Source organism: Hyperolius riggenbachi, chromosome 1, assembly GCF_040937935.1.
Source record: "Hyperolius riggenbachi isolate aHypRig1 chromosome 1, aHypRig1.pri, whole genome shotgun sequence".
Classification (NCBI taxonomy): Eukaryota; Metazoa; Chordata; class Amphibia; order Anura; family Hyperoliidae; genus Hyperolius; species Hyperolius riggenbachi.
The window spans coordinates 540,078,409-540,093,210 of record NC_090646.1 but is presented as its reverse complement, the minus strand read 5'-3'; the positions used below and the strand labels follow the sequence as shown (position 1 = coordinate 540,093,210).

At 42.0% G+C, this 14,802-nt stretch overlaps 1 protein-coding gene across 4 annotated transcripts in view; it reads left to right on the top strand.

Annotated features, from left to right (window-relative positions):
* The window catches only part of CSNK1G3 (casein kinase 1 gamma 3), a 204,229-nt gene that overhangs the window by 42,493 nt on the left and 146,934 nt on the right, over positions 1–14,802 (top strand). For 3 of the 4 annotated variants that reach the window (XM_068246900.1, XM_068246909.1, XM_068246916.1), the window contains exon 2: positions 9,996–10,416. The exons of the other annotated variant lie outside the window; for it this stretch is intronic. In XM_068246900.1, coding sequence (XP_068103001.1) covers positions 10,242–10,416 — 175 coding nt within the window. In that variant the 5' untranslated portion in view covers positions 9,996–10,241. The remainder of the gene's footprint in view (positions 1–9,995; positions 10,417–14,802) is intronic. 4 annotated transcript variants of the gene reach the window in all.

Genomic DNA, 14,802 nt, shown 5'->3' with positions numbered 1-14,802 from the left:
CTCTAATATAAATAGCCCTGCTGAGTGTGGTATTGTTAACCAAAGAAAGCAGGCCTAGGGACTGTGATACTTTGCTCTTTGTAGACGAGTAGTGTATTTTAAAGGCTAGTGCTGAAAATTTCATATGGTAATAGGTTGCATTTATTTACGTTTAACATTATAGAACAGTTCTATAGGCTTAAAATTAGTTACTGTTAATAACTGTAATTTAAACTAAGTTGTTGGCTTTATTGGTTTCTAAAGAGTACCAGTCACCTTTTAATTATCCAGAATGATGGGCATGTGCTTGCTTTCAAAATGACATGCCATACTGTGTCCAAGTAGGAATAATTTTCTCGATTATAGCTGTAAGTTAGGCAAAGCACTTGTTGCTAAAATCAAGTGGCTATTTAATTGCATTGTAGAGACCAGCAATTTGTGAGCACTTAGTAGAGCTGGTAAAGCACTCATGCCAGTTGTACTTTGCTTGACCATGACACCAGTCATTATTCTCTCGTATGGCATTATGCTTTATAAATGTCACTACTTTGCCATCACTTTGTTAGGCAGTGTGTATGGATTGCATAGCATCATATAAATTATTTGATATAGATGTTCAAGTATTGTTGCAAATACCTTTCTCCTTGGTATCTGTGAGGAATGTGTACATCAGTAAACATAGGAGGAGATGTGAAGCAGGGTTTGTGTTAATGAAATATTGAAGGAATATTTTTTTTGTTGTTGAAAATGCCTCATTGCTATCCACAGGTGGGCTTGTTATTGATTAAATTGCACTGTACAGGGATCTAATTTTCCATTAAAATGTACTGGTCAGTCTAATTCTGTGTGTGTGTGTGTGTGTGTGTGTAACTTTTTGTATTTTTCTAATATGGTTGGGTTTTTATGAAACAGTTTTAGGCCTCTTGCACACTGCAAGCAATTCAGATTCCGCTTTTTAATCTGTTTTTACTTCAGATTCAGATTTGCAGTTTGCTCCTTGCACACTGCAAATCTGAATCGGATGTAAAAACTGATTAAAAAGCGGAATCTGAATCGGAATCGCTTGCAGTGTGCAAGAAGCCTTAGACATGGTATCAATCTGATGGTTTTTTTTTTTACGAAAGCATGGGTACTTATTCCATGTCCATTCCCATGCTCCAGGTGAGGATTGCAAGTGTTTGCCCCTCAAATTAGTTTTTTTTTTTCTTTTTTTTTTTTTTTTTTATTCTGCGCATCGCCATAGACTGCTATGACTTCCGGGCCACAGCGTTAATTTAGTTATTGACCTGCGTCGGGGATGCTGTGAAAAGTCACTTCTGTCACACCGTAACGTTACAGCATGAAAGTCTCCATAGACTTTTATTGCACAATGGTGCGGTAAAAATACCGCACCGCCTCGGTGTGAAAGGACCCTAAAGTATAGAGCGCGTCCTAATGGATGCAGCTCTGGCGCTTTGAGTCCGCCAGGAGAAAAGCGCGATTATAAATGTTCTGTTTGTTGTAAAGTGCATGTTTGTCGGGCTCCCGCCATCGAGTGCCTTCCAGCTGCGGTTTCATGCAATTGGATGATAGTGTTTGTAACCCCACTCGTATTTGTGTTTGACATACAGTGCAGTTACCAGACTGTCTGTGCTCAAATGAGACTTGGTGCGACAGGCGCTTCACACTGCCTGTGACTAGCGCAAGCTCCTGGCCAATGTGTGGAGCGGCTCACTGGCGGTGTATTCACTGCCTTCAGCCTTGAATGTGAAAGGGGCCTATTGGAAATGGTGTCTACTTAGCATTAGGCTTCTTTTCTGCTGCAACTCTTCTTCACGCCATACTGTTTTGAATTCCTGAGTTTTACGTCAGTGTAAAAAAAGTTTGTCATCCATTTCCTTGAGTATCATCAACTAGAGGTTCTTTTCTCCTCCGGGGTGTATAAAAATAATGGCACAGGCTGTTACTCTAAACAACATGTGACTTAGAGCCAATGAGTAATATGTGGCATGCCTCTGAGAATCACAGAAGGCATGACTAGTGTCTGGAATGGACCCGTAACGCTAAGGCATGCTTGTGAACCTTTATCTACCTAAATGACACTTTGCAAACAACAAATCTAAAACAAACAGTAAAAATGTTAAGCCCCATCTACACGATACGATTCTTTGTGCGATTCGATTACGATTCTATTTACGATCCGTTTAAATCCGACATGTCTGATTGGGATTCGATTCAATTCGATTTGCCATTGTTTTGCAATGGTAAAATCTTATTGAGTTGAATCGGACATGTTGGATTTAATCGGATTGTAAATAGAATTGTAATAGAATCAAACAAAGAATCGTATAGTGTAGATTAGGCTTTACACCGATTCACTAATATGCTGTGTCCATTAGAACAGGATGAAAAATCTGAGTGGTAGTTCCCCAGTAATATCTGCTGATCAGCTAAGCCTTTGCCTTCACCAACCCAGCCAGAATGAATACTAGGTACTTGCTTGTAAAGTGTTCCACTAATTGACATAACACAAGCCATCATTTAATTAGCAGCATAATTATGGGATCTTGTCACGAGCAACATTTTTTTTTTTTCGTTCTGTTATGGCTTTGCCAAGAAGCTTTGTAACGAACGTTTCTTCTACACGTGTTCACACTGACTTACAGCCTGAAGGGAAATGGCTGTACAAATATATTACTCTCCACAGCATCAATACTATTCCCAAAAATGGATCTGTAGTGCTGGGTACTTTTCTGATGCGTCTGAAATCTCACATGGTAGAAGTGTGTCAGAAAACGCCACTGTATAGTGAAGACCATACTTGCTGCTGTCAGGTACTATTTGTAAAGTGTACTCATGTCCTTCCTTTACTTACCGTTTTTGTTGCTGCTTGCTATGTGTAGGTTCTTTGCACTGTAAAATGATAGACTTGCACAGTGCTTTTGTCCCTGGAACACATCTGTACTTCCTGCTTGGCAGGATAAAATTTGTCATACTAGTATAACTGATATTTGGGTGTGCCACAAGTTTTTACATTCCACAGCATTAACAACCGGACCAGGACTTTTTTTCTGTTTAACATTCCTCCTAATGGCACTATTTCTGCTGTTCAATCAAATGAATCTTCACAAGTGCCTAGACATGAGTGCATGTGTAAATCTCTCTTAAAAATGACTTCATTACCTTTTTGTTCAGCACATGTGAGTATTTATATCTTGTGTGAGGTCTATATTTGTATTGATTGTTCGGGTCATAACTGAACTGCAATGCAGCATTCAGAATTGGACTGCTGTCTTTTTTATACAGTTGCTTTGTATTTGTGCTATGCTTGGTGCACACCATGCAATTTCCCGCCAGCTAGATCATTTCCGACAGGTCCGATCTGATCTCTAATAGATTTAGATTTTTCAGAAAAATCAGAAATTATTATTAAAAAACGGATCGGACCAGACATTATCTATTCGACCAACTATCTGACGGGAAATTGCGTGGTGTGTACCAGGTATTCTATTTTTTTTTATAGAAGTATCATCTTGCATAATGTAGTACAGTATTCAATTCAGTTTGCAAGCAACACACAGCAATTTTTTTTACTGTCATTCAGCACTCAAGTTTTTATCTCCTGCATTCATAAATAAGAGTGATTATTGGCAGCCTGGTGAGTTTCTCACAGATCAGTGACTGATAAGGCTACAGGAGGAAATTAAACTAAACTTTCAGGCAGTTACTAACTAAAGTTTGTTTTTAGAATGTGTTGACAATACAGTATTCATATTCGGAAACCTTGGTTGAAATTCTTCCAATTAGAATCTGATTTGATTTGTTCATGTGCAACACATCAGGGAGTGTTAACTTGCTCTGGCAGTTGCGCTCCAAGTCATGTTCCAACTCGAATATATGGTACTTCCTCGTGAAGAAAATATGGGGCCCTCAGAGCTAGGTACTCGAGCAATGCCACCTGCCCCCTACCCTATGGAAATGAGTTGACTGGGCAATTTCTAGTCCCGTGCAATATACGCTGTGTATAGTCCTTGGGCTAATAGACAAAATCAGAGGGAAAGTTAATAGTGAACACACACAAAGTACAGCCTGGGCCCTCTCTGCTCCAGTGCCCCATAGCAGTTGCTATGGCTATTGCTACGCCCCTGGTTATCAGCCTCTCCCACAGTGTATGTAGGAATATTTGAAACGAGCTTCCAAATTCAAATATTCCCAATATGTGGACACTAATTTATAGAACTAAATATAACGCGGCTAATTTTAACTAGAGCAAATTCGTATTGGAGTTGCTCAGAGGTTGGAAAAATCATCGCTACATTTTTCTTCATACATTCTTCCTTTTACCTGTTTGAATCTGCTGGTATATCAGTGGTGAATGGCAGTGTCAAGATATACAGTTGTACAACCTCTGATCTGTAGTGCAGGCTTGACTTCTCTCTTCATTTCTCCACAGCTGTGATGGTGTATGTTAGCCTTTAGTTTGTGGTCAGACAGTTTCATGGAGCTGCACTACTGTATGATTTGTTTTTTCTTTTCCAGCAGTCATTCAGCAGGGATGGTGCTTGCTCTAGTTATTTCTCAGAATTTGTAATTAGAATCCATATTTCTATTTCTGCAATGTAGTGTTCTGCATAGAGGCAGGCGGATATTGATTAAGTAGTATAAAGCTTCCTGCAGCCATGAATTGGTGGTTGAATGTGCAGGTGCAATAAAACTGCTAAAAGAGATCACTTGGGATGTTTTGATAGATCATTGTGTGCATGAATATGTGTCTAATGATGAGATGGAAAAAATGTATTTGACCCAGATTTTTTCCTCTTCCAAGCAAAACTGGCCCAGGTATGCCATCAGGGTCACTCAGGCAATTGTTTCAGTCAGTCTGGCCATAAATTAACAGATTTTGGTGACAAATTATTTCCTTACTCCATCATATTGGACGTTTTACCTATCAAAGCCAGAGGTGGATAAGGGCCTGTTTCCACTACACGCTTATTCTGGATGCAGAAAGACTCCTCCAATGAATGCCTATGGACTTATTAACACTGAATGCGATTTTTCTGATGCAGTTTCCTATAGGCATTCATTGGAGTCAGTTTTTCTGCATCCAGAATCCGTGTGTAATGTGGAAATAGGCCCTTAGACTGTGTTCCCCGGTAGAGTGGACAACAGACTTTTTTCTTGTCTGCTCTCTGCTCATCGCTAAACGGACAGTTATAAATAGGAGACGTTCATACTTGTGACTCTGCAACGGATCCGCGGGATCCATTGCAGTAAGCGGACCGCACTTCTGTAGAGTCTCCGATTATTCCTGGGCAGGTGGATTCGTTCCCCCATTTAGCTTATGGGGGAACGCATCCTCCCCGGGCTTCTGCTGGACAAGGGCGGACCATCAGAGCAGACACTACATTGTCTGCTCTCGCTGGCTGCATGTGGTCCAGCAACAAGTGGGAGCAGAGCCTCAGGCCTTTTTCATATGGCAGGCTGAATGTAATGAATTCACCGTCTGTCAGTTGCTCCTGTGCACCGACTAGGCTCTTGCTATCACTTAGCCTAGGAGCTGGAGAGGCCCTTACACCCCCCCCCCTCCTTTGAGTCTTATCCCAGCGCAGCTGTGCTCACACATGACTCTTCACCGTTTCTACCGCTTGCTAACCCCACGGTTTGTAAGTAATTGCATCCAAAAGGTACTTGTGACCGGCAGCCGGGAGGCTCAACAGCAGTTTAGCCTCCAGTGTGAAAAAAAGCTGGAGGTTTGAATGGTTAGGTGCCAGTCATAATCTGTAGGAACTGGCTCTTGGGATTTATCTAGTCAGTGCAGCACTACCTTGTTGCCCTTGCAGTTGAACTGTGTGCTGTCCTCAGGGTAATGGCTGAAATGTAATGGCTTCATGGGTTCTTGGAAAGGTGAAATGATGCATGCAGAGGTTAGGTTTCAGGTAGCATCAGTACATTTAGTAGCGTGGCTGTGATCACATTTCGCTTTTTATTCATCGGGATCTTGGAGCGTCTTTTTATGTGCTCCATTGACGTGCAACAATAACTTTGCCGTTTGATGGGACGCAGCTAGCTTGTGTTAGTATGATGCTGCTATTTCCCTTTTTTCAGAAGATTCGCAGATTGGTGTTTCTACGCCTCTTCCAAATATTGGCCAAAAGTTTTATATATCCTCCCTGACTCGCCAAACTGCCGTAAGATTGCTGTGCACCACCCGTTAACCTATTAGCGCCACTAGCGTTACTGGGATAACTTGCATGTTTCTATGGTAACAAAAATAGCAAATAAAAAAAGATGGGCTGGGGACCAGAGTGAGCATTCCTGGGGAAAGGATCATGCTTTTTTTCCCCTGTAGGTGCATACTTTTTGTATTTAGTGACTCTTTAATGATTGCACCTTCCACTATGTGAGGCCAGGCCACTGCAGTGACACTGCAATGTCAACAGGGATCGGGACAGAAACCACTTTGATATCCACCTGCATGCAACCTTACTCCTCATTAGGAAAAGTTGTGGTATGCAGCCTGGCATTGGTGATATTCTGCTTTTTGACTCTACAGTCTGCTGCAAACTGGCAGCTTCTCAACATGCTGCCTCTGCTGAGTTTAATATGTGTAGGAGGCTTAGCTGGCTGCTCAGTCAGTCAGACTGAAACACTCCCCACTTCAAACAATGTAATGCAGTTTAGGAGACGGTTTGCTCTATCGGCTAAAACCTTGCCAGCCCTCTGACTATATTTTCTGTTTTCCTTTTTTTACTTCCAAAACATAGTTTGCTATTAAATGCATATTAAAATAGAACAATGCCTTAACTTGCACTTTAAAAGGAGCCTGTACTGAGTAAAATTAATTAAACACATGAGGTAACTTCAAATGAACATTACATAGTTACTTTGCCATCAGTTCCTCTCAGAAGCTCGACATTTTCTTCTGACAATAATCCCTTCCAGTTCTGACAACATGTTGTCAGAACTGAAATATATCAGTTGCTGTCAGTTATAGCTGAGAGGACAACTGATGTGCCAAGTAATGTCTGTTTCCCTATGGCTCAAGTGGGCGATGTTACAGTTTAACAGTGTGCTGACCAGGAAGCCGTTATGGGGTAATGGCCATTTTCAAAATGGAGGATGAAGAATTCCCTTGATCACAGTGGACAAACAGGATGTGGGAAAGGAGATAGAGATTGAGGAGTACACTACATGGGGAGGGGGGGGGGGGGGGGTTTAAGTATGACTTGTGTATGTTTGTTTTGATTTTTCATTTTCAGTTCAGGTTTTCTTTAAGGTGCTTAGTCCTTAGAGCTATACTGGACAACCTCCAGGAGTCAGACAACCAAGGATCCCTAGCCACCGCTCTAACTGTAGCCGTATCGCAGCTTTTCACTGCATGCAAATTTGAATGCGGTATCGCATCCTTTTGAAATCCGGATTCTTCTGAATTGCATGGGGAAAAAATATTGCCTGCAGCATTTTTCTGCACATCGTATCTGAATCCCCATGCATGGCACGGCTAGAGCGAATCGGATGTGAATTCGCATCAGCACGGTTGCTGCAGGCGATTTGGAAACAGACGCGACACCCTAGCGAAAATACAACCATAGTGAAAATACCACCATAGGCTTTCTTGGGTGTTAGGCTAGGTTCACAGTGGGACGTTGCGTTGCGATTCAATGTTAAATCGCAACGCAGCCTTATAACTCAACACAAAAAAGGTGGCAGCGCACATTAATGCTGCGTTACCGTCACATACAGTAGGTACAGTAAAGCATACAGGCAACGAAAAGTATGCTTCCCTGTACCTGCAGCAGTGTGTTACCATAATGCAATTTTTACAACGCGACTTTAACTTCGCATAGCCTTAACATTGCGGTGCGGTAACCTGCCTTATAACACTTCAATAACGCAGGACTATAACGTCTTACTGTGAACGTAGCCTTACATATTCTTTAAAAGTAGGAGGGAAAAGTCGCATCCCCATGTCGCATGTGCGTGTGGTACGACATATAAAGGGAAACATTTGGTACATACAAAGCATTCTTCACTGCAACTGCAGCATGCCTCGCATTATTCTAATGGATTCTGTTGCACCACTCTGCAAATGTGCCAATGTGAACATCCTATTAAAGTATTGCATCCGACTATCTGGATACAATAATAGCAATGTGATTATATTGTCTGACACAATGCGTTGCAACGCACCGCAACAACCTAGTGTGAAAGTAAGTATTACAACTGGCTCTGAACTTTTTTTTTTTTTTCTCCTTTTTAAGGGTACTTCTAAAAGAAACCTCTCTGAATACATTTTTCGGTGTTGTAAGTAACTACCTGCGCAGCCTTGAATTGTTTAAAAGTCTGCTTTTTCCACCTTTTTTTATGAGAAGAATATTTGCTCTGATCTATGGGAGTTTACCAGGGGTGTAACGTAATTTTGGTACATTTTTCTATGCTTATAAAGTACAGTTGGCTCACACATGAGTACTAGTATTGTAAAGACCGCTTAGATCTGGGAAGAAATGAGTGCTGAGCAGCAGACTATGAATAATGCTCTGAGACTCTGTTGGTTTAAGTAGTCCAGTCTTGGCATTCACTCTATAACTTGTGCTGATGCTGGATTTTCAGAGCTTTTGCATTGTTTTTGGTTTTAGCGGTAGGTATGTTCAAACAATTCTGATTTATTTTTATTTTTTTTAATTCTGTAGCATTGTTCTTAAAGATGGACGTTTGGCATTTATACGAACCTTTTAGATTTGGTTTCTACATCTATCCTTGTTAGAAAGATTCACTTACCTTTGCAGCAGGGTCAGAGACTTTAGTTAAGACATTTAACTTTTTCATCATACTTTTTACATTTTCTATATGTCTGTGTGCAGCAGTTTGTATAAAAGCTGCCATTCTTCTTTGCTAAATCAATATTTCCCAGTCCTAATACAATTTGGGGATTGCCAGTCAATGCACCACAGTGTATCGTGAATCTAATACAATTTCTAACAGAAGGCTCAGTTTCCAATAGAGCCAGAAGGAACGGGCAGTATAGTCCATAGCTTCTATAGGAAACCCATCCTCTGCCTTGCTCCCGACCCTCCACTGATCGAGCAGTATCTTCTTTCTTACACATCCGTTGCCTCGCTCCCGACCCTCCTCTGATCGAGCAGTACAGTATCTTCTTTCTTACATATCCGCTGCCTCACTCCCGACCCTCCACTGATCAAGCAATATCTTCCTTCTTACACATTCGACCTATATTTTCGATTTCAGCCAAAGATTGATCAGGCTTCATTTGTGGCATCGATTTATATCATCATACATTGGCAGGAAAAGTTTATATAGCCACCTTAGTGGTCAAGTTTATCAATCTTTCAGATTCGATCACTCTGATCAGATATTTTAGGGCATATTCGATTCAAACAAGTCTTAAAGTCTTCATGGTTGATCGACTGGCTGTATTGTTGCACCATATCAAAGTAATGTTTGCTTATTATTTTTTTAATAGGCTGCCAGCTGAAATCTATTGAAAAGCAATGTGCAGTAAAGCGGATTGCCACTTAATGTCAGTGTGTGTGGTTAGCTGTGTGTGTGGGGGGGGAGGGGGGGGGTGTTCGGGGGCTGATGTTCCACAGTGAGATTGCAGAGCCATTGTAGCCAGTGTAAGCACTGGTACTGGATTGTTTATATCTTGGGGTAGGTCTTAGTTCCAGGTAAGAAAATGAAGGTCCCTTGTATAACACTGCATTCAGTTGCCAGAGACTTCCCAGACTACACCAATACTATCTGAATCAATTTGGCAGTAAACCTTTACAACCCATAAATGTGTTTGTATTGACTGCATCCTTTGATTTCTTTGTGGAGTTTTTATGTTCCGCTTATCTTGTGAACTGCATAGAAAAATCACCAAGGACATTATTTCCCCCCACCCCCCACTTCAACATTTTATTGCCCTGTTGATTGACAAGTTAAATTGTTGGTGTTAATAGCACAACTAATGACTTCTTCATGGGAAGAATACATTTAGATGTTCCTCATTTGTTTTTCTTCTTCCTTTTTTCCAGGTTTCATCAGGAGACGAGGAAGGAGGATTTTCCGCAAGGGATAAACTTTACTGTACTGAAGACCCCAGCGGACACCGTTTGCGAATGGGATGAACCCGCCTCTGCTGAGTCCTCGTCACCATCAGCTGAGAGAATAACAGCGTCCACCGGGGGAACTTCGCTAGTTATGTTTCCATTTTTACAACACCCAATTTGAGTTTGCTTGTTCTTAAAAAAGAATTCAAAGTGGAGTACCGTAAACTTGATATGGATGGCAAAAAGAAAGACAAAGACAAACCTGATGAAAGAATGGCCCGACCTGGTGGCCGATCAGGTCACAACACACGTACTGGCTCTTCGAACTCTGGAGTATTAATGGTCGGGCCTAATTTTAGAGTTGGGAAAAAGATTGGATGTGGCAATTTTGGAGAATTGCGATTAGGTAAGATAATGCTAGTAATCCCTGCTGGGCAAGTCATTAGGTGCCTAACTGAGGTACGAGCTATGTGAACCCATCTTGTGACTATTAGCAATGGGACAAGACTGATGTATATTTTACAGAATACATTGTCAAGCTAATTGTGATTCATCTGTGGGGTAACTATATCAAAAGCAGAAGGCAAACAGTCAGGTATCTTGTTGTCTTAAGCATGTGTTTTGCTCCAGCTTTGTATGCGTGGTCTTATTGGTTCAGCCATTGTGTGTTTCTGAAAATTGCTTCTGAAAATTTTCTAGCAGCTTCATCATTTTCTTTTCTTTTTACTTTCATTTGTGTTTTTAACAGATGTAGGAAATAAATGGGTTCATGTGGTGGATTATAGCTCTTTATAGAGAGAGCTTTTTTTCAGTGTACATTGGAGTGGATCTCAGGACAGTTTGGGGTACAAGGTTCCTGCAATGAAAGCGAATGTCTATCTTCTACCATACAAAGTGTTACATATAACATATGGTAAATAAGTAAGAAAAGTTTCTGTAGTAAAATACTACAGTGTACTGCTGCTTTTATCCTTAACCTTTGGACATTGCCTAATCAGTCCAACCCCCTGCAGCTTCATCCACCTGTTGAATGAGCACACATGTAAAATGTACCTATGTAATGGTCACCACATGTGCATGTTTTCTGAGGGTGTTTCTGGTCAGTTTTACCATGTAATATGATAGCACTTCTAAGCATTTTGTGCAATGTGAGTTTCTATCCCTTAGTGAAAAATCATTAGGTAGCAGCTTCCCTCCACAGTGTCTCTAGAAAAAGGTTTATAATGGAAGGTTATGAGGGGATAATGTACTGAACGCACACCTTGTGTGAGAAATGAACTTATTATGCTGATTGCTTGCACCGATGTAATGGATGATAGTTGGACCTTGTCTATTTGCTTTCCTCTTTTTGGTTTGTTGACTGTCTAATTTGTTTTTTTCTTCCAGTGGGAAGACAGGAAGTATGTGGTCCTATGCCCTGCCTTTTCCAGTGTATGTGAGAATGACTGTCTGTTCCCCTGAAATGTTTGTCCTGCTTCCAACTGCTATTGTTGCTGGTTTGCGAATGAAACTGGAAATATGACTGTTTGCTATGGGCAGCAAATATAAATGCTTTCTAGTATAGGCACAAATGCTCCAGGGCTGAAGTTTTGTATCTCGCATGAAAAGCTATTCTAGGTTAATTGAAGACTAATCCTGTTGCCAATATAACATGAAAACTGTTGACAGTTTGCCAACGGGAGCAGGAGAAAGAGGCAGGCATGGGTTGCTTTTATTTCAGCATTTGGACCCAGGCTCACTTTAAGCATTAAAGTGTACCTGTAGGGAAAAAATAGCCCAATTTAGATACTTGCCTCAGTAGGCTCCCCCATCCTTCACATCGCTGATCCTGTGCTTGGACCCCCGGAATTTTGTTAACAGCCGTTTGTTGTTGGGGCAAGGTAGCCCTGCGCATGTGCCGATGACTCGCTCCTGTGCAGTAGTATGGAGCTGTTCAGGCTCCGCTTTCTCCACCCTTCCTGGGCGGCTCCATTATACTGTGCAGGGGCAAGCCGTTCTGCACCTGTAAAGTGCAGCCGCACTTGTTCATGTATGGAAGCGCGGCCGTGAGATTTCAGAAGTTCCTGGCAAGAAGCGGGGGTCTGCAAGAGGGCGTGGGATGTCTCTAGATCTTTCTACTGAGGCAAGTATCAAACTTTTGCCTCCATTAAACTCACAGGTTTGCTTGAAATGTAATAGCTGACATACATTGAGGGACATTTTTTCTTACGTCTGAAATACTTAAAATATACCAGAGATAAACAATATTTAAAGATTTATGCATACCTGGGGCTTCCTCCAGCCCCATCCACATGTCTCAGTCTACTATACCGGGTCCCATAACTTCGGACAGTCTGAGCAAGCACACTGCGCTCTTTCCGACGGAGAATAGTACTGGACAGGCACAGTACTATTCTGAGTCGGAGAGAGACGTAGAGAACACACTGCTCTTCCACAGACTGGCCGCGGGATCTGGTACAGAAGATGCAGAAGACTGAGGACGGCGTGGGAGCGATCTGTGCGGATGGGGCTGGAGGAAGCCCCAGGTATGTATAAATATTTTAATAATGTTTATCTCTGGTTTTCTTTAAGCTACTAGGAAATGGGATTGGAGATATTTGGTTAATCTTTAGACAAGATTGTTCAACACACTGTAGAGGTCACAAAGGCGTTCCATGGGCATTTAAGCCTCCTGGTATTCCATCAGTAACACATGACATGTAAACAAATTTGTCTTCTGATGTGACCTACTTCAGAAGTGAGGAACAGCTGACAAGCTATGCAGGTCTCCATAGTTGGCAGCTTTCTAGCTAGATAAACTGGCAGGGAAACCAGATCAGCTGGTATAACATTTGTGAATTTAGTGTTATCCACCTATGCTGCATTCCTTGCAGGTCAGCTGAGCGGACCATCTCCACAAATCAACAGTGAATATTACAGTTAACCAGGGTCAATAGAAGCTGCTTACTGTGTTATTCTCCTCATGTGTTTTTATCAACATGGGAATCTGTGTGCTGGAAGTCAGATGGCCCAACATATATGCTTGTTCAATGTATTTTTGTTAAAGCAGGAATGTAAATTTGCATAAGGTAGGCCACAGGTGGTCACTTGTACCAGGCAGAGTATGGTCCATAATGTCCTCTAAACTGGAATGGCTCTTTACAGAGCTCAGGTCTCTTAGTGTCACCACTTCCTAAGCTGGTAATGCCCATGTGCCTGCCTAGCTCTGCCTAGTGTCTGCTAACTGCAATACGGAGAACGCACATGAGATCTTCTAACCGTGTTAGGAGTTTTGTATCTGTGTCCATCCCCACTGGCAAGAGAATTAAAAGAGCAGAGGTTACTATATCAGCTACAACACAGTAAGGGACAGTTTGCCCGCTGATTCCTGGCAATTGCGTTTGGGTCCACGATCTCGATGTGGCGGGCAAAATCTCTCGATTAAGCGCAAGTTGCGGTTGTGATTCCCATTGAATAGAATGAGCATCACAGCGCAATCCCTCCAAAGACGCTGCATGCACCACGTTTGCGATTGACCACAAACTCTTTAGTGTGAATGTATCCTAAGATGTAAAATGATCTTTAGGCGAAAACTCGGGAGAAACCGTTCATTTTGTGAAGGAGCCCTTATGCTGGGTACTCACGATGCAACTTCCCTTCTGAGCGATGGCATAGAACCGATTTATTTATGATTGGCTACCGATTGCTAATGTAATTGATTTTGGGAAGTTAGTGCTGGAAAATCGGTATCATTATTGATCGGAAACAGTTTGGACATGTACACATGATGCAATTTCCTGGCAGATTTTTATCAGCTGTAGCAAAGAAATGATTTTCTTAAAGGTTATTATTGTGTGTCTTTTTAGAGCATGGAGGAAGTTCTGAGTTCAGGTGCGCTTTAAAGTGGACCTGAACTCTTGCACAGGACAGGAGGAAAACCTAGATAAATGCACCCTGTATGTATTTAGAGAGTTTAGGCTGTTTAATTCCCTGTCACTTCTGTCTAATCACAAATTGTAATCTGATATTTCCCCTGTGTTACATGACTGCCAATGGCAGAGATGGCAGATAAGCTCATTTGAAAGCACTCTGAGGTTAACAATATGTCTGCTTTCATGAATCAGGAAGTAGAAACTGTGCAGATATATTGTAGGCTTTGTATCAGCTGTAACAGAGAAATGTTTTTTTGTTTAAAGGGATACTTAAGTCTGGGCAAAAAAATGAGTTTAACTCACCTGGGGCGTCCCTCAGCCCCCTGCAGCTGATCGGTGCCCTCGCAGCTCCGCTCCGATGCTCCTGGACCCGCCGGTGACGACTTCCGGTTTCGCCGTCACCGGCCGACAGGCATGGGAACGCGAGTGATTGTTCGCGTTCCCAGCCACAATAGCACCCCCTATGCGACTATTGTGGCACCGATCAGCTGCAGGGGGCTGAGGGACACCCCAGGTGAGTTAAACTCATTTTTTTGCCCAGACTTAAGTATCCCTTTAAAGGCTATTATGCTGTTGTGTATCTTTTACAGCAGAGAGGAGTTCTGAGTTCAGGTTCGCTTTAAGAACCATGCCAGTTGCCTGGCTGTCATGTCCAGGTTTTGGCTTCAATTGTTTTTGAGTCACAGACCTGTAACAAGCATGCAGCCAGTAGAGTCAGGCCATAGTCAAAGTATCTGATCATCATGCTCCATCTGAGCCAGTAACTTGAGAGGGAAACGAAGGCTGATGTATTTCTCATTTTGATCATTGCCAGTGACCTGGCAGCCCTGCTGCAATTTAATGCAACAGTAGTATCTGAATCACACATCTGAAACGAGCAT